Source organism: Haliotis cracherodii, unplaced genomic scaffold (assembly GCF_022045235.1).
Source record: "Haliotis cracherodii isolate W230 unplaced genomic scaffold, xgHalCrac1.p SCAF_8, whole genome shotgun sequence".
NCBI lineage: Eukaryota > Metazoa > Mollusca > Gastropoda > Lepetellida > Haliotidae > Haliotis > Haliotis cracherodii.
The window spans coordinates 27002662-27024017 of NW_027266341.1; the positions used below are offsets into that span (position 1 = coordinate 27002662).

Genomic DNA, 21356 nt, shown 5'->3' on the forward strand with positions numbered 1-21356 from the left:
TGAATAACAAACTGTTAATACACCCATTCCACCAATCAAAACAAGAAGCACAAAGGTAGACAACTCAACACAAACTGCACTGATGGAACTAGTGACAGAAAGAGGACCTGACATAAAGACAACATGTATTCAGTATGATATAACCCGAATGAAACACACAGCACCTGACGACATTTTAACTCAAGACTGTCATTGTCATATGTATGGTAATAGTCCGACGGAGATGGAGAATGTATATGTACACCACAAACATCTGCCAACTGATCAATAGCTCGCCCAACACAAGCCTCTACAGATCAATATGCAAGCTCACATGCACAAATTGCAAACACTATCACTTTTAAATTAATTAAATACACTACTCTACCTCAACTTGAACACACCTGTCGATCAAGTTAGATACTATACATCTATTTATCCTGATTGTCTTACCGTAATAAAGATATCTTTTTCTTTTTTTCAATTTTTTATTGAACACACTCGTCTGAGTATGTTGGCAATGAAACTGAATACAGTAAACTACGGTTATAATGATTGGTTGGTTGGTTTGTTGTTTAACGCCGCACTCAGCAATATTCCAGCTATATGACGGCGGTCTGTAAATAATCGAGTCTGGACCAGACAATCCAGTGATTAATATCATGAGCATCGATCCACGCAATTGGGATCGATGACATGCATCAACCAAGTCAACAGCCTGACCACCCGATCCTGTTAGTCGCCTTATACGACAAGCATAGTCGCCTTTTACGGCAAGCATGGGTTAACGAACTCAAAAGGAGCACTAATTCTAGTTCGCTATAATCCTAGTTCGTTATAAGCATATATAGAGCATATATACAGCAAATTGCCGGAAACAAAACAGTTCGTAATCTGTCAGTTCATTATAAGCGTGTTTATTATAAACGTAGTTTACTGTAATAGTAAATTTCGGTTTTGAAAGTTACTGCCAATGTGTTAGAGCCCTTCTTTTGCATCTTGGCTCACAGATGCTTGTGTGACGGACAGGTGTTGCTTAGAGTGCAAACAGGATATTACCAGATGGAAAATAACCAAACTGAGAATAATGCAAATGCCATCAAACCAAACATATCAAAAGATGAAACTTACTTCAATGAGCATAGACATATTTCTTTTATCATCCACAAAAAGAAATTGTTACAATTCAAATTTTTCGATGACTGAAACCTGTATTTTCTTGTCAAATAACATGTCAATCTTAGTGTCCTAACTTGATAGGTGAGTGATCTTACTTATCTTTCTCTGTGTCATAGTGTCAGAAGTGAAAGCATTATTTCAAGCAAGACAATCATATTTTTCAGATCACTAAAACGTTATAAAAAGGACACATCTACTGTTTGGACTGGTTGCACAAATGAATTCATGAACATATTATTGAAGACAAATGCTTCTCGCATCAACGGGTAAAACAAATACAACCATATCTAATCTGTTTTCAAACTTAACTTGCCAGGAGGGCTTGTTAAATTCTTTTGAAGCCCTCATCATATTTGACTAGCCCTACACTTGCAAGCATATGTTCCTGAAACTCCTACTATGACATACTAGTATGCTACGCTTCAAGTATATGCCCCCAGTCACAAAAGCCAAGTTTACTAATTTGCGTGGGTTTCAAATAAACTATGATATGAAAACAAAATCACAACAGACTTGCACATGAAATAACGTCTCAACTGACGATGATTTGTAGGAATAAAAAGGTAGATTTGAATTTATAACTAAACAGCGAGGCCAGCGTTACAGATACGTTACTAGCCCAAATAAAAAGCCACTTGCATTTGGCTTGTGGGCAGGCAACTATTTCAAAAACCGCATACAATGTTTACCATACAACAAACACACCCCTCAAAAAGACAAGGCTGAGATAACTACCACCAAAACCAAGAAATTTTCTTCAGTAAAAACATACAAACAGGACAAATTCTTACCTTGAAACTATTCATGCCGCTTTTACAGGGACGAAGAATCTAACCATTGACTGATTGGTTACACTTATCCGTCTTACCCATACTACCAGATTTAAATCTGTCTGTTGTAACACACGTGCCACAATGCAATGCAGAGTCTAGTTCTCGCATCTATATGCCAGTTTCTCCACTGAAACACTGCTGTTGCCATATTGACCATGTGCAGCAGCTGGGAGCTCCACACACACTCACACTGCAGGGAGCTTACCCCATGTGAAGCAATCAAACTGTATCACCACAACAGATGGGGATTTAATTGGATTATCTGGTATATCAGTCTGAACCTTATGGTTGAGATGGTGTTATTTCTACAAATGTAGACAATACGATAATATTCAAGAACAAACCTGAAGAAAACCTGTTTACACTTCGGTCAGAAACAATGCCTGTATTTTAAGTATAGGATAAAACATGCCTCAGAGGGCTTTGGTTTAAAATGTAAAACCGCGCAAGAGGGAAAATCTTGAGGGCTTTCCCGAGCTCATGTTTTACATTTTTAGGTCTCGGAGGGACACAAGATTCGCTGAAATTAACGTAAACATTACTGAATGAAATTCTGAATTAAATTAATAAAATAGATTACAAACATAAGTCCAGATATACAATGAAGACTTACTATCACGTCATACTATAATGACAAGGTTAACTTGCGTAATTCCAATACGAATTGTTGACATTCTATTTCTGGGGACAGATCATTTTAGGTTTTAGTTTGGTGGTCCGCTTACGTACTGCACATAACATTTTGATACAGATTTCAAGGACGAAGTTAATACTTCAGCCTAACTATGAGATCGGGTTATCTACGGTCATGTTCGGTAATGCTTGCATGGCTAAGGGAAGTATAACTCTGCATGGTGTATTTCAGCATCTTCCTGGCTGCCAACATTTCAGTGAGTGAAATTTTGCCTTGGGGTCATAGGGACCTGTTAGGTCCAGTGCAGAGACCTCATGGAGGTCTAGGAGGGCATAGTCACCAATCCGAAAATTACATTAATCATTTTAGACCATGTTCGGGATCCTTCAGGAGGTGTATTATAACTTATAACTGTTAGATGTGTTAATGAGGTGACAATGCCGAGCTTCACTCCAATATGTGAGTTCTGGCGGGTGTACACCAGAATTAAGCTCCACACAAAGTACCAAACGATTGTTTTTTTAAACAATAATAGACCAAATGCAAAGTCTCTGGCAATACCGGTCTTCTTATGAAGAGAACAAGTCCTTCTCGAAAGTATATAATGATGTGACTAACAGCAAATACCAAACATATTATACTGTCAGTCACAGCATATTGTGGAGCTGTTCCACTAAACTAATCAATGGACATTACTTCATGGCAAGTAATTTTAACTTCACAAACTAATTTTAATTGGACCTCATTCTAAAACTCCCACCAGCTGATTTAATCGATGAACTTGCAACATATCAAGGACTACTACAGCTTGCACTTGAAAGCATTCCCCGTCACACATGTGTGAACAATAAATCAAGACCAACAGATCTGTCATATATTTCTAAAATCAATAATATTAAACATAAGGCTCAAAAAGGTGGAGCAAAAAACACCTTAAAACTGATTGGTCAGTTTAAATAATATGTCATACTGTTAAAATGATGGAATGAGATATCATGGTATAGTCCACTGTTCATGATGGCACAAATTTAAATGGAATGTCACCAGAATATAAAGATTAATATTCACTTATTTTTTTATTCTTAAAACTACAATGATACTTTCACATACAGAATTGGCAGCAAGGACAATTTGTCCCTCATATATAAATAGGATCAACCAAGTCAGCAAGCCTGACAACAAGTATGGTTTACTGAAGAACTATTCTACCCCGGATCTTCACGGGTCTTGTAGATTACAAGATTGGTCAGGAGTTAGTCAGGGGGCACATATTGGAACAGGGTGCATATCATATCATATCATATCATATCATATCATATCATATCATATCATATCATATTTATATCTATATATATATACTGTATTCGACGTAATAAGCGCTTAGGGGGCTGTTATTAGAATGTTATTTTGGTGAAAAAAACATAGTTGAAAGATAAATTTTGTGGTTTATGCTGGCCGGCTTATATGTTTATGTACGACAGATATATTTTTCCAGAATTCAATGCCCATAATTAAGGATGCATATAACACACGAGTGCGTATAATACGCGAATAAATGTCTTGTGTACATTGATCAATCGGATCTAATTGAGATCGTTCACTTGCCAATACCTTAGACAAATATCTCCGTGGGCGCTTATTAGAGCGGGGCGCTTATTACGTCGAATACGGTATATATATATATATATATATATATCCAATTTCCAACAATTTCCACATACATTAAATTCCTCATAAGTCATTGGTTCTTCTATTCTACTGGAAAGACCTTAAAGAACACTGATTTATTTCTTTTGACTGTCATGAGGCCCAGAGGACTCAATGAGATGGAGGGAAAAGTTCACAAATCATATACCAATGCGAAAAATGAACTCGGGACTAATAGTGAACAAGTTATTGGGGTTCATTGCTGTTTTGAACGGTATACGGTTATATCACAATGTGTCAGTTTGACGTGGGAGGAAAGCCTGAAGTGATGCAGGTCTTAGAAGCCTTAAACTTGAGTCAAATCTTCAAGACTGGGTACGGTGCTGACAAACCTAGAAATAATCAGGGCAAATCTAGCATTCAGACCCACAATCATAGGTTACAGGATTTCCCCGAAATTCTGATAAATGTCACAATTACTCTCCTGCATTTTTCTATTTCAAAGTCATGTGATCAAACTCCGTAGCTATTGTCTTCAACTGCACTGTATCTACAGTAACAGAACCTAGTTGTCAAGTCCCTGGTCTTTGAAAGGCATTTAGAAGTGATACACATAAAGAAGAGAAAATATGGATGTCAACTTCCTTATTATAAGGAACACAACGTTTCGGAGTATATGCTTACTCCTCCATCAGGTGAATGTGGCTGCTTGTACTAGTCCTGACTGATGCCGATTTATAGTGCTAGCCCACTGAGATACCATGCCGCAGTTTAACATGAATACCCCACTCAGACAGAGTATACTGACTCCGAGCCGACCAGTCCTTGTTTTAGCCCCTTAATGCCGAGCATCAGACAGGGTAAAAACAAGTACCATCTTTTAATGTCTTTTGGTATGACGCGGCCGGGGATCGAACCCTGAACCTTCTGTTCTCTGGGCAGACGCTCTACCACTAGACCACGGAGGCGGTCTAAAAATTGCAAATTCAATATAATTGCTGCTCTGTACATGATATGATAAAGTCTTTCAGGCAGCTCGTAAAACAACCATTCAGCAAAACAAAAATATCCAGACTGCAGCAACTGGGGCCTTGCTAGTCTTAAACAAGAATCACTTATGAAGTACTGAAGACCAATCTAATTTACAAAAACTCAACAGAAGACAAACCTGACCATCCATCAAAACAATGGCCACAGCAGTGCTTGTCTTCTTCATGGACCATGCATAAAGTAGGAGACCAATTTAGTTAAAACCACCTGACCCTGCCTAAAAACAATATGGGAAATGGTGGACCTTCCAGTATCTCCACCAAACACTCATCCATAAATTGAAAACAAGTCAATTTGAAAACAAATCACATACATACACCACCACATACTAGCAGACATGCATACATGAGTGATCCCGCCAACACTAAACAAATCCCTTCAACAATAGATCGTTCCAGCCAGGAGAGAGGACACGGAGTGAAACCAGAGACAGAATAGACTCAGTCAATCAAACAATATCAAGTAGTTTCATATACAATGGAAAATGCTGAAATAAGGCTATGTGTTATACTAATGCACATGGATTGGGAAAAGTTAGTACTACACGACACGTCTTTACTCCATCATCTTCCTATAATGCCTCCACACTCATTTATTGCTACAGAACCATTTGGAAAGGAATAAGCCCCCTTTATCATGATCATCCTATAATGCCTCCACACTCATTTATTGCTACAGAACCATTTGGAAAGGAAAAAGCCCCCTTTATCATGATCTTCCCACCAAGGTGCCAGACCTCCCATCCATCGGTACGTCTTTGTAAAACTACTCTCACGCTGTTTTCACGCTGTTTCCATGTTGTTTCCATGCTGTTTCTATTTGTATTGTCCGTGGGAGAGCACCATTACTGGCACGACAGCACACATAGGTACTCCAGCGAGTACAGTTTTAAGCCGTTAGGAGCCATTTTCTAAACATAAAATTGCAGGGACACCAATATATTGGCTTCAGTCAAGGGTTTTCTTTTGTCAACCAATTCACTTGACACTTATAAGAGCTGTAGTCTTAATACTTCACTATTTTAGTTCAATGCTGTCAACAGAAATTCTAAGCAAGTAAAAAACTATGTTAATTGTAATGCTCCATATACCTGTGGTAATCATATTAATGTTCAAATGAAAACCATTTTTTTGTGTTCATAATGACAAGTGACAAGACAAATCCATTTGAAGCTGTCATGTTAAGTTTGTTCTCGTCAAGATATATACTATATTTCAGGAATGTTTTAATGAACAGAGCTCGAGCTCCAGACAACTTTTCAAACAATTGAGTTTTTATTCGAAGGTTTCTATTCTAATAGGGTTATTACATTTTTCATTGGGTAACCAATATTTTTTCACTCATCTATTCATCACTATTGGGTTTTTCCCCAAATGAGTAAGCATTTTGAGATTTTCAAAAAATGAAATAATGTTTTAGATGTATATAACGGTTCTAAATATAGACTTGATTCAGAAAGTAAATTAGTTCGTTATTGTGTTTTGGAAATTAGCTACGTTATACGCATGCTGAAAACGCTTCATTGGGTGTTTACGAGTACTGTTTTTAAACAACTGAATTTTTCATTTAATGCATGCGTTTCTGTACACAAGTTAAGTGAAAGTAATTTGGGTTTTGAATAGTTTTCGGAGATATTTTACGCAAATAGGCAGCTTATCTGTAGCTCTGAGGAAGAATTAACTTCAATATGTGTTGCTTTAAGGAGGCATAAACATAATCCAATGTGATGTATAAATGAGAGTAGTTCCTGTAAACTTTTGCATTCATGTTGTAATACTCTAACAAGGAAAAATTAGACGCATTCAAATTCAAAAGTAATTCCAACAAGGGCAAAAGTGAGCGTGGCTCACTAATACTCCCGACCCGCCTAGTGTGTCAGTAGTTTCAAATTAAATAATGGATAGAGTTAGGGTTTGAAAAATTCATAAAAAAATGGAAAATTAATAAAACAATTTTTTTCTTTTTACTGCACCCCTCCATATGACATAGATTATAAGTTTGAGATGAATCCACTTAACAGTTTAAGAGAAATCACACGGACAGTTTTCGGACGGACAGAACCTTGGTATAACTATATACCCCCGACCTTTTAATAAACTAGCACTGAAACATACCCGCTGATTCATCTGCTCAGGTCAACCAAACTGTTCACAGGTAAATAAGCCAAAATAATGATGGCTGCAGAAATTATTTTTTTTAACAGTATGGAATAAACCAGACCCCTCAGGACAACAATTAATGGGAATATGTACTTATAGTTATTCAACTTGTAACGGTAATATTGAATACTATTTGTGTAACAACATATCACAGCTTCAGTCCCATTCAGACACCCCTTGGACACTCAAAATATCCCACCAAAAGTTGAGTAATACATTTTAAATATGGTAAACAACTTCAATGCATGACAAAAATGAGTAAATAAATTTGACGACTGACCTCATTACCAAGGTTGAAGAAGTATCGCAGTGTGTTCATATCTGAAACAGAAGACAATGACTGCTACATTCTCTCTCCTGATGATTCCCATACTGATAGCAGCTTGCCGACGACTTGCCCCAGGAATACTAATAACTTTGGTTACCTTGGCAACTAATCAAAAACTTTGATGAAAGATATCAAAGTAATAATACATGAATGAGTGCTGAATGTATCCCAGCATATTGGCTAAAGGCAAGGACGTATTTTCAGACGTAAACACTTTAATAGTTGCCCATGTCCACATCAATTTCACAGGCTGTTATTGTTCTAAGTGAGTGAGTGAGTTTGGTTTTATGCCGCTTTTAGCAATATTCCAGCAATTTCACGGCAGGAGACACGAGAAATGGGATTCACACATTATACCCATGTCGGGATTTGAACCCTGGTCTTCGGCGTGAAGAGCGAACGCTTTAACCAATAGGCTACCTGACTGCCCCTATTGTACTAAGGCATTGTCAACGAGTGAAGGTGGTCATTCAAGAACGGACTTTCACTTTGTGGTGGTTCATTGGAGCATGACCCCATTTCTATGAAGCTTCAAACCGTATGAACTTGACAAAAGCTCCGATGTTTAAAGTTCAAAATTAAAGGGGTCCTGGATACTTGGAGGTTTGATTCTGTGGCATTTGAATCCAAGAACCCCCTTAGTTTTTAACTTTCAACATAAGGCTAATGAATAGGACCCCTTGACTTAATGCTTAACTAAGATCACTGCAATTACACTACTGCTTTACACTTGTTTACAAACCTTTGTTTGTTTGTTTATTGTTTAATGCCACACTCAGCAATATACCATTGGGATGTGATAAAATGCATCAACCAAGTCAGCGAGCCTGACCACCCGATCCCATTAGTCACCTCTTACGACAAGCATAGTCACTTTTTATTGCATGCATGGGTTGCTGACGACCTTTTCTACCCTGGATCTTCACAAGCAAAGAGTATCCATATTCAATACAATTCCAGCAATATCACAGCAGGAGACACGGGGGTTGGCTTCACACATTGTACCCATGTGGTAAATCAAACGTGAGGCGTCTGTGAATGCTTCACGCACTAGGCTACTCCACTGCCCCTTAGGGATCTGAATCATCTGATGGGATTGTAGGCAATGCTTTGTTCGTTTGTTTGTTGTTTAGCGCTGCACTCAGCAATATTCCAGCTTTTTGACAGGGGTCTGTAAATAATCAAGTCTGGACCAGACAATCCAGTGATTGACATCAAGAGCATCAATCCACGCAATTGGGATATGACGACATGCATCAATTAAGTCAGTGTGGCTGACCACCCGATCCTGTTAGTCGCCTTTTACGGTAAGAATGGCTGGCTGAAAACCTATTCTACCCTGGACCTTCACGGGTCTTGTAGGCAATGAAAACAAAGAACTAGCCACACAATGTCAGTCATTATTCTGGGCAGGTATGGACATAACTATTTACTCAACACTAAATCAAGCAGCAGACCTCCATGCCTCATGTGCATCAATCAACCCATGGCTGTCGCCAGTTTGTGCTGAACATGTACACTGGAATAAGTGAATGAGAGTTATTTATCCCCTCTCTGAACAGTATTTCAGTTATATCACAGCATGGCAGCTTCATATAGGAAGAAAACCGAAAGTGATACAGGATCTAGATATCAACAAAAAATGTTCAAAGCAGCCATTCACCACTTTGGTGAAACCCACCATCACGGGTGAGGCATGGACAGACTCAGGATCATAAATTGGGCAAACCTTCGACTTAAACCCAAGACAAGCTGATTTGGACAACCAACAGTAGTCAACACTGCACAGGCATGTCCTGCATGACCTAGTCTACTGGGCCAATCTCATTACTCTCCTTTCCAGAGATGGTCTGTGGCTGAAGCGTTTGCTCGTCATGTCAAGGAAACAGGTTCAATTCAACACATGGGAGCAATGTTTGAAGCATACTTATGGTGTCCCCCCCCTGTGGTATTGCAGGAATATAGCTAAAAGCGGCATTAAACCACTTACCCCTAGAGATTACAATTTTCCAAAAATGTCTGATGACTCATTTTAGATAGCACTCTAAAAACATAGTGAATTATTGTTCCAGTAATTTCAACTTGAGATCAGCTGCAGAATTCCTGCTTTAGACAACCTCATCAGACATGACTACTACAACTCAAACATGTACCTGACAGGGGCAAATCTTTGCCATATGGATCTTGAGATGGTCCCCAGCTGAAGTTCACCTGACCAATGGATGAAGCATAGGGTACGTTGACGACAGGCACTAGATACACAGGGGGTTGTGTCATAGGCAGGGGGGCCTGGGAGCTGGTGCTGGACGAGGCTGACGACACAGGCACTGAGCAGTAATGACCACCACCGCCGTTCTCCAGGGGCTCTGAACTCTCAGGAACAGGTGCTTGAGGTATCGGCATTCTCTGCCCAATGTCAAGGGGGCGGCAGCTACAAAAACGGTAATAACACAAGATGTCAGCATTACTACAGAATTATCAAAATGGTTACAATATACAGTAAACTATGGTTATAATGAACTCAACAGGACCACCAATTTTAGTTCGTTTTATAACCATAGTTCGTTATAAGCATATATACAGCTTAAATACAACAAATGGAGGGGATCAAGAAACAATTCATTATATCCGTCGGTTCGTTATAAGCGTGTTCGTTATAAACGTAGCATGTCACCTCAACCAGCAGTTTTGTTTTGTTTGTTTGTTGTTTAACACCGCACTCAGCAATATTCCAGTTATATGACAGCTGTCTGTAAATAATGGAGTCTGGACCAGACAATCAAGTGATTAACATCATGATCATCGATCCATGCAGTTGGGATACAATGACATGCACCAACCAAGTCATCAAGCCTGACAACCCGATCCCGTTAGTCGCCTCTTACTACAAGCATAGTTGCCTTTTACGGCAAGCATGGGTTGCTGAAGACCTATGTTACCCTGGATCTTCACGGGTCCTCAGTCAACAGTACACCAGCTATATCACAGTGACATGCAACATATGGTATATAAGACACAAATACTGAATTGATTACAACTTTAAAAATATTAAATCCACATTTAATGTTCCAAACATAAAAAAACGATAGAACAAACCCCTTAAAGTCGAAGTCTACAACCATTGTTTCAAGAATTAACAACCAAACTTACAATACAGGGAAGAGTTACCCACCTGTTATTGTTGGGTGTCCAGACAGAGCGTGTGAGTGGGGATCTGCTGGGCGAGATGTGGTAGTGTTGTGAGGCTACGTCCACGGAAGCAACTGGCATTAGACACTGAAACAGCACCACAGTGACCACTATATACCCACACACACAATACAGCTATTAAACAGGCTCGTAAAATGGTTTCCACCACACAGGGGGCTAATACCCATAAGGCCACATACTGTTAATGGTCCTGTTCTCATGGTGGGTAACAGTGTTGGGACGTTCTGGGGGTTTTGTGGGGACATGATTTGCAACAAACACCTTTTTTTCATATTTATAAGTGCTTTGACAATACATACTGAATTTATGAAGTTCTTGAAACACACAATTACATTTAAGTTAAGTCAAAATATTTTCTAGTTTTCCACATTTTCTGAGTGATTGTGTCAAGAAGTAAGGAATATAAACTGTGTGATTTTACTCAAAGTATGTCTTCCCCCCTCCTTTTTCGTATACATAAGTTAAGTTGTTACTGTAAATGTGTGTGCAAATCTGAAAAAAAATGATAATAGCAAATTATATCCTAGAAAGATAATGGTTTCATGAAGTAATAGTCATTAACTGCAGAGTTGAGGCAGGAAACGAACACTACTTGTTTGAGACTTGGTATGAGTTGTTTCCATATGGAGGACACACAAATTCAAAACTTTAAAAATGTGAAAAGGCAATAGTTGAGCATATGGCCGTTACACATATAGGTTCAGACAAAAATATTCATTAGTTTGAGAGTTATCGCTCGGAAACAAAGCCAAGTGTTGTTTGAGACTAAGTCTGAATTGTTTCCATGGAAACGTAACAAAATAAAACTGAGGAAAAATTCAAAACAGTAAAAGGCACCTGTAAAGCTGGTGAGCAATGTAATCCCAAATTTCAGTGAAATGTGTTGAACGGCTTTTAGGATATGGTTCGGAAATGAACCCTAACCTCATTAGAGACAGCCAATATTGTTTCCATGGAAACAAAAAAATACAATTTGGAACATTTATTAAATAGCAAAAGGCACCAGTGAAGCTGATGATATATGTCAAGTTTTGTTGAAAATGACTGCACAGTTTTCAAGTTATGGCTCAGAATAGGATGGGACGCCAATGCCAATGCCAACAATACAGAGCCAAAAACAATGTCTCCCCTCCCTCTGAGCGGGGAAGACAGACATGGCTACAAGATGTCCAGGTTGATGTGAGGCAATTTCCATGCATGGCCAACATGCAGCTCAATCAAATCAAAATAGGGATGAAACAAAAACGTTCAAATATTGATATGAAAGTTATTGTACATCAGACTGACTGAAAACTACAGTCTTTACTCTTTCCACTGCAAGTTTGGGTCATACCACTTGATCAAATATAAAAGTGAGACTAAATAGCATGGCCTTTCTTCTATCCCTCAGTTCTAAGCTTGCATTATACGACATGATCAAATACAGTTGAGTGGGTTTTTTCTAAGACCTCTTTGAAAAGAAATGCAGTTATATCACGATGTGTCAGTTTACAGTGGAAGGAATCCCACAATGGGATGCCTCTCTTGTGATTCTCACAAGGAAGTGGAAGGAATCCCACAATGGGATGCCACTCTTGTGATTCTCACAAGGAAGGCCATAATCAGGGGAAACCGGGATCAGGGGAAACCGGGATCCGACGCAACGACCATCGGTTTGTGGCGTGCCCAAAAGATGTGACAGCCCAGCAAAATGTGGTACCTTAGACGACTGGGATATCCGTGCCACCTGATCATATACATAACTATTGTCTAATTTTGTCGAAAAAAAATCAAAGTATATCTTGTTCTTTTTCGTCATATCTAAGCCAGCTGGAACAATTAATTGGCAAGCTTGGATGAGACCTTTTTTTAGTTGTTACACAATTAAGGAGGGAGCTGAATTCTGATGAAACAAAACACTACAATACAATCCCTTGATTAATTTATGCAAAATAAAAAGATTCTATGAAATAAAAGACAATATTCTTTTAACATGAAAACAATACATTCACTGTTGAACTGAAGATCTACTATCAAGTATTGGTTTATTACTATATTGAACGTAACTGAGCATTTGTCAGTTTGAATTTCGCAGCTATTGTCCCAACAATGAAGGATGAGAAGACTAAAGGCCAACATAAACCGGGGACTGTTAGATTAACCAACAGCTGTGGGCTACAAGGCAGATTTCTTCCCTAGAGGGCGATATACACACAGAGCAGAGGCACCATCTTGGATTGAAATCAAACAGTCCACAGCCTAATCAAAAGTTCCTCTGCTTAACAAAAGATTAGAAAGACATAACACTTATCTCACACAGGTAATAGAGATTAGACGTATTTGATGTGTGCACATACATAAATCTGAAGCCTGTTACACACTTTGATGACTTACCTTAACTGCTTGGCTCAATAATACTGCACATACGGAATCAGTTTAACAGAAAGGTTGGATAATATTTAAATAATATCACCTTCAACAACAAACTTGAAGATCCCAGTTATACATGAGTATTTTTAAATACTTAATCATGTTTATGTATAGTTTCAGTACCGGTATTAAAAACTGTGTCAATCATATATTTTTAACCCCCACAACTGGTTTGTTACTGAAATGTGAAAAACTATTTCATTACTGAAATAATATATAAATAAAGTATTCTAAAATTTCAATTGTAAAGTCTTAACAACCCTTCTGTTGCAGTTTAAAACTGAAATGCATAAATGTACTTAATTACAAATAATATTCATATACTAATTCAGTATTCATTACTTTAGTCATCCACTGTTGCTGTTTAAAAATAAATGTAATGATATCTAAATAATTATTTTTACACTATAATTTCAATATTGAAAGTTATCAGATTATTTTAAATAAAATGTGTATTTGTAGAGAAACTATGATCATATTAATACATGTGATCACGAAATATAAAAATGAAATGGTGTTTCCGAGTTGTATATGATCAGATAATTGAGATATTTTGTTATACTGTGAAAAGCAGCAATTGTGGTCACAGACAAGAGACAAAGCAGCAATTGTGGTCACAGACAAGGGACACAATGTTATCAACTGCAACTACTCAAACATCTCTGGACCAGACAATCCAGTGATTGACATAATGAGCATCAATCCACACAATTTGGATTGATGACATGCATCAATCAAGTCAGCGAGCCTGACCACCCGACCCTGTAAGTCGCCTCTTTATACGACAAGCATTAATAGAAATTATTTGACAACTTTGAATACTGAATCCTAGTGTAAAAATTAATTAAATAATTCGGTAGTCTATTACATTTCAGTTTTAAAGCCCAACAGTGGAGGTTAAAAGAAAACAATTGACATCAAACTTTTTCATACTAAAATAGTATATAAATAAAGTAAATAAGTTTCATTTACAAAGCAGTAGCTGGGGTGAAAAATATGACAGTTTTGAATACCAATAGTGAAACTATACATAAAGATAAAGTATTTAAGAATTTTTTCATTATTCAGTAACAAGCCATATTATTTACAATTTACACTAATTAAGATCACATTTCCTGCACCAAAGCTCCAGGTAAGGTATCTATCTGCGTAAATACACAACTAAACCCCCAATACATTAAGTTGCTTGGCTACAAATATGCATGAGAAATCTTAACACACCAATAGGTTAACAGTGTGAGTTACCCAATGTATGCTTTTTAACTTGCGTACGTGTATCTCTGTATAAACATATACTCAGAAGCATCACACACATGAACTCTACTGGAATGAATAATGCAAGCTTGTCACTGCATGCTTATGCAACATGTTAGACACTGTGACAGCATTTTAAGCAGAATTTCTCTTTTTAAAATTCTACTTATTGCTGAAAAATACTCAATAGAATGGTCCCAAGAGAGAAAAACTTGAATACCCACAGAACAATATGAACACCCAAAAACACTATCAACACCCACAGAACACTATCAACACCCACTGAACACTATCAACACCCACAGAACACAAACACACAAAGCTATCAACACCCACAGAACTATCAACACCCAAAGAACTATCAACACCCACAGAACTATCAACAACCCACGAACACTATCAACACTCAATGTGGATGATAATTTGTGACTACTCAATGGCTGAAAGTATCGGGAGCATGCTGCACGATGCAAACATCACACTTGTCATACTAAGCTTTAGTCTGAACCATATTTTCCATTCTGCCCACACCCAAAGAACACTATCAACACTCAAAGAACTATCAACACCCAAAGAACTATCAACACCCACAGAGCTATCAACACCCACAGAACTATCAACACCCAAAGAACTATCAACACCCAAAGAACTATCAACACCCACAGAACTATCAACACCCACAGAGCTATCAGCACCCACAGAACTATAAGCACCCACAGCTATCAGCACCCACAGCTATCAACACCCACAGAACTATCAGCACCCAAAGCTATCAACACCCACAGAACCATCAACACCCACAGAACTATCAACACCCAAAGCTATCAACACCCAAAGAACTATCAACAACCAAAGAACTATCAACACCCACAGAACTATCAACACCCACAGAACTATCAACACCCACAGAACTATCAACACCCAAAGCTATCAACACCCAAAGAACTATCAACAACCAAAGAACTATTAGCACCCAAAGCTATCAACACCCACAGAACTATCAACACTCAATGTGGATGATAATTTGTGACTACTCAATGGCTGAAAGTATCGGGAGCATGCTGCACGATGCACACATCACACTCGTCATACTAAGCTCTAGTCTGAACCATATTTTCCATTCTGCCAACACCCAAAGAACACTAGCAACACTCAAAGAACACTATCAACACCCAAAGCTATCAACACCCACAGAACTATCAACACCCACAGAGCTATCAGCACCCACAGAGCTATCAGCACCCACAGCTATCAACACCCAAAGAACACTATCAACACCCAAAACTATCAACACCCAAAGAACACTATCAACACCCAAAGAACACTATCAACACCCAAAGCTATCAACACCCAAAGAACACTATCAACACCCAAAACTATCAACACCCAAAGAACACTATCAACACCCAAAGCTATCAACACCCAAAGAACACTATCAACACCCAAAACTATCAACACCCAAAGAACACTATCAACACCCAAAGAACACTATCAACACCCAAAGCTATCAACACCCAAAGAACACTATCAACACCCAAAACTATCAACACCCAAAGAACACTATCAACACCCAAAGAACACTATCAACACCCAAAGAACACTATCAACACCCAAAGAACACTATCAACACCCAAAGAACTCTATCAACACCCAAAGAACACCCAAAGCTATCCACACCCAAAGCTATCAGCACCCACAGAACAATCAGCAACCAAAGAACTATCAACACCCACAGAACACTATCAACACCCAAAAAACACCCAAAGCTATCAGCACCCACAGAACTACCAACACCCAAAGCTATCAACAACCAAAGAACTATCAACACCCAAAGAACTATCAACACCCACAGAACTATCAACAACCAAAGAACTATCAACACCCAAAGAACTATCAACACCCACAGAACTATCAACACCCACAGAACACTATCAACACTCAATGTGGATGATAATTTGTGACTACTCAATGGCTGAAAGTATCGGGAGCATGCTGCACGATGCAAACATCACGCTTGTCATACTAAGCTCTAGTCTGAACCATATTTTCCATTTGCCCAGCCTTCTGTAATGCAAATGTCTATATTTTCAGAGACTAAGCATTAGTGTATCCCCTACCTGCAGTGTCAGAGCAGCAGTGTCAGCGGTTGGAACGTGTCATCTCAGAGTTCTGGGTATATGATGGTACTCCATTTATCACCTGGCTGCCACGTGAAGTATTGAGTAGGCCATTACAGTGTGATGATCAACTGACTCCTCCCACCCAGTGTCAATATATTTACATAAATAACTCATTGATTGAAGAGTCTATTGATCTCTGACACCTGTCAAAACACAGTCGATACAATCTCAGAATAGCACCAGTTGGAGTGTACATGCTGTGATATCATGGGTTAGGTCTTATCACTTTTTTCAAAAATTATAATGAATCTTCATGTTCAGTCTCACATGTAAATTGAAATAAAATGGGTTTTTTATTCTGAATATTTATGCATTCAATTATGTACAAAAGTAATCAATATACCGGTAAGTTTTGTGAAAAACAAACTACACCATATTTTTAATTCAATACAAATTTTCAAAAATAATCCTGCTATAAACCTGCGACATTATTCGTTTTATAAAAAATATCAAATCTAATTGTATTCAAACCAAGATTACCATAAAGTTTTATTGTGAATACCTGCTAAAGCATAGTGTTTTACGGAGAGATAAAACAATGTTTTAACGTACATTACTGTAACCACCTTCATAAGCGCCTATATTTTCGGAGTGGAAGTAAGTGATTTGGATTCCTAAAAACGCCGTATTGAATAGTATTCCAGTTATATCACGGCATGTCAGCTTAAGGTCTCGGGTCTGACGTTTACCACATTGGTAAAACAGATGATCATGGGTATGGTGCTGACAAACCTAGAAACATAATCGGGGCAGACCTGGATTCACATCCACAATCATAGGTTTCTAGCATGCCCAAGTGACGCAACTCAGCACAATGAATTGTGGCGCCTTAGATGAGTCAAAACTACAAAACCATTAACAGTTCTATGAAAACTTACACATTGTATGTTTTTTTTTAATTGTATTATTTTGTTGTTTAATGCTGCACTCAGCAGAAGTTCAGCTATATGATGGCAGTCTGTAAATAATCTAGTCTGGACCAGACATTCAAGTGATTGATATCATGAGCATCAAACCACACAATTGGCAAACGATGACATGCAACAACCAATCAGGGGTTGCTGAAGACCTATTCTACCCTGGATACACTATGTATGTATGAAGGAAGCGAGGGAAGAGGGTTTCGAACATCAAAGTCATATGACTGGAGGAAGCCATTATTAAAGTTTTTTTGTTTTTGTTTGGTTTGGTTTGTTGTTTAACGCCGCACTCGGCAATATTCCAGCTGTATAATGGCGGTCTGTAAACAACCGAGACAATCCAGTGATTGACATCATGAGCATCGATCCACACAATTGGGATCGATGACATGCATCAACCAAGTCAGAGAGATTGAGCACATGATCCCGTTAGTCGCCTTTTACGACAAGCATAGTCGCCTTTTATTGCATGGATCTTCTACCCCGGATCTTCATGGGTTGCCATTATTAAGTGAAAAAAGGTGTGTAAAGCGAAATGAGCTTGAATTTCACATTCAAGATCATATTATGACATGTGCATGTTTGTACTAGTTCGGACTAATGCCAGTTTAATAGTGCTAGCCCAGGGAGATATGCCGTAATTTAACAAGGATACCCCACACAGCATACCGACTGAAAACCAACCAGTCCTTGTTTTATCCCTTAATGCTGAGCATCAGACAGGGTAATAACAAGTACCATCTTCAAACATTTGGTTTGACGCTGCCGGGGATCGAACCACCAAATTTCCACTCTCCGGGCACATGCTTTATCCACTACACCATTGAGCAAAATCAAGTGACTGTGGTCATACACTTCACCTTTTTAGGGAAACTCGTGGAACCTTATCAGACAAACTCTGGGATTCACCAACCAAATACACCGACTCATTGACAACGCACAATCACATATACTTGCATTAACATTCTATTCAGGGGAGCAAAATGTCGTTTCATCGCTGTCCACAAAAACAAGTAAACAAATAGACTGATTGAAACTTCTTTTTTATCTCTTCTACAAATGAACAGAATATGTTCTGGCTAAAAATAAAATAGAATTACTACTATTTTCCTCCATCCTACAAAATGTAAGAAGAACAGTGATCCTTAAATCTTCATAAAAATATAGAATGTTTATCCATAAATCTACATAAAACAGACTATTTACTTTGCAGATTTATTAACTTTCATAGAATTCAATAGATGGTGGAGTGTATGATCATCTCCAACAGTAGTTTTTTGGATTGTAGACTCATTGCACCATTTCGTTTGGTTCAATCCACTGGGATGCATCGACCCTCCCATCAGTTTACAAGGACATGGTGACAGAACTACCACAAACTATTGAGCTATGGACATGCTGTGTTTATTAGTTGTCTTCTTCAATGTGGAGTCAAACCAACTGTCACAGATGTGCTATTTGATATTATCAAGGTCTCTTTTTTCTGGCGAGGTTGTTGAAATGTGTATTGCTTCATGACATGCATAAAAGTGCATCAACCTTGACTGACAAATCTAAGTCCTTACCATGCAAAAAGTAAACCTTCAATTACAAGTGGAGTTTTTATTAGGCTGTGCAAAGTTATAGCCGCGAGTTGTTAAGCATTACTAGATTAATGACTCATTCTTCCATGGAAGATGTTCAAGAAGTGTGACCTCCTTAGAATTCAATTCAAAAACAGGACAGTTTGGAATTGCTTCATCGGCAACAGCTTCCATTTCAAGACTTCGGACAATTAAGACAGTGACATTGAAACTTGCTTCACTTTTCTAAAGGCTGATAAACATCAAACGTTATAGACCATCAAGTTTAATATTGCTGATGATATGAGGGAGCAGTTGTATCTGTGGCGACACTTTGCCACTACACAATCCTGGGGGATATACATACAGAGGTTAGGTGAAATGGGGTTTAACCTCGCGTCCAAGATTATTGCACTTATATAGCGACGTGCATGTATGTGTGTGTGTTTGCTTGTACTAGTCCGGACTAATGCCGATTTATAGTGCTAGCACACTGAGATACCATGCCACAGTTTTACATGAATACTCCACTCAGACACAGTATACTGACTCCGAGCCGACCAGTCCTTTTTTAGCCCCTTAATGCCGAGCGCCAGACAGGGTTACAACAAGTACCATCTTTTAACGTCTTTTGGTATGACGCGGCCGGGGATCGAATCCCGGACCTTCCGCTCTCCGGGCGGACACTCTACCACTAGATCACGGAGGCAGTCATATACATACAGAAGGGCAGGAGATATGGCTCCCTGGGCACAGCATGGTACCGGTATTAAAGCATGCTGTTTGTGAGTGATGCTACTGTAGCAGGGCTTGGAGTCATCCCACAGATGACATCCTTACCTTGACAGCTTGCTGACGGGCTTAACCTGGTTTGAATCCTATCACGAAACTCGGAAATTTTATGGCTGCTACATTGGCGCCCAACGTGGGGCTGAGCAACATAAGCCTCAGTACCCTACTATGCGGCCCGGTATGTGCCTTTTGACAGGGGAGTATGTAGCAGGACGTGGAATCATCCCATTAATAATCAAGTCTGGTCCAGAGCATTGATCCACACAATAGGGATACGATGACATGCAAGCCTGGCCACCGGATCCCGTTAGTCGCCTCTTACAACAATTTTGGGTTGCTGAAGACCGATTCTAACCCGGATCTTGACAGGTTTCTTGCTATGTGAAACCCCAGGTGAGTATTGCCGCGACATGTGACCACCCTCACAGATGCACATGGACAGAGGCAAAATAGAAAGTAACTTGAAACTACATTATGAGCAGAAATATTTTCATAAAAAATGCTACTCATTGGTTTGAAAATATCCAACAGACTGGGCCCAAGAGTAAAAGTATGTTTCATACCCAAAGAAACATGTCAATACCTAATGTGAACTATAACCTGTGATTATATAAACCAGCTGATCCTGATGCAACAAAGGGACTCAACTCTACACAACACAGTATGGTGATTGGACTGACAGATCATGCATGATGAGATGTTAATGTCATTCAAGCCTATGATAAGCATAGTTAAGGGACAACTCCATAAATAATTAGATCTTGCAATCTACATTGTCACTTTTATAATAAGCATTACTGTTATTTTTAAAAAACAACCACTAATTTTATCATCAAAAAGAAAACCCAAAACTAATAAACTTTCAAAATATCTTATTTATATAAGAGTGAGTGAGTGAGTGAGTGAGTGAGTGAGTGAGTTTGGTTTTACGACGCTTTTAGCAATATTCCAGCAATATCACGGCGGGGGACACCAGAAATGGGCTTCACACATTGTACCCATGTCGGGAATCGAACCCGGGTCCTCGGCGTGACAAGCGAACACTTTAACCACCAGGCTACCGGACCGCCCCTATTTATATAAGAAAGTATAATATAAGTTTTTGATCTACACAACCAGAATTAGAAACAAATCTCAGCGTGGTCTCTAGAAAAGGTTAAGAAAAGCTTGCAAGTACAGCATCTGTTGGATATCCATTGCGGACGCACAGAATGATTTGC

General features: G+C 38.7%; 1 protein-coding gene across 1 annotated transcript in view; it reads right to left on the reverse strand.

Annotated features, from left to right (window-relative positions):
- Positions 1–21356, reverse strand: part of LOC139450766 (uncharacterized) — a 102423-nt gene that overhangs the window by 8195 nt on the left and 72872 nt on the right. Inside the window, exons 6-8 of the mRNA XM_071232595.1 lie at positions 10982–11085; positions 9963–10240; positions 7762–7802 (exon numbers count right to left, since the gene is read on the reverse strand). Coding sequence (XP_071088696.1) covers positions 7762–7802; positions 9963–10240; positions 10982–11079 — 417 coding nt within the window. The 5' untranslated portion in view covers positions 11080–11085. The remainder of the gene's footprint in view (positions 1–7761; positions 7803–9962; positions 10241–10981; positions 11086–21356) is intronic.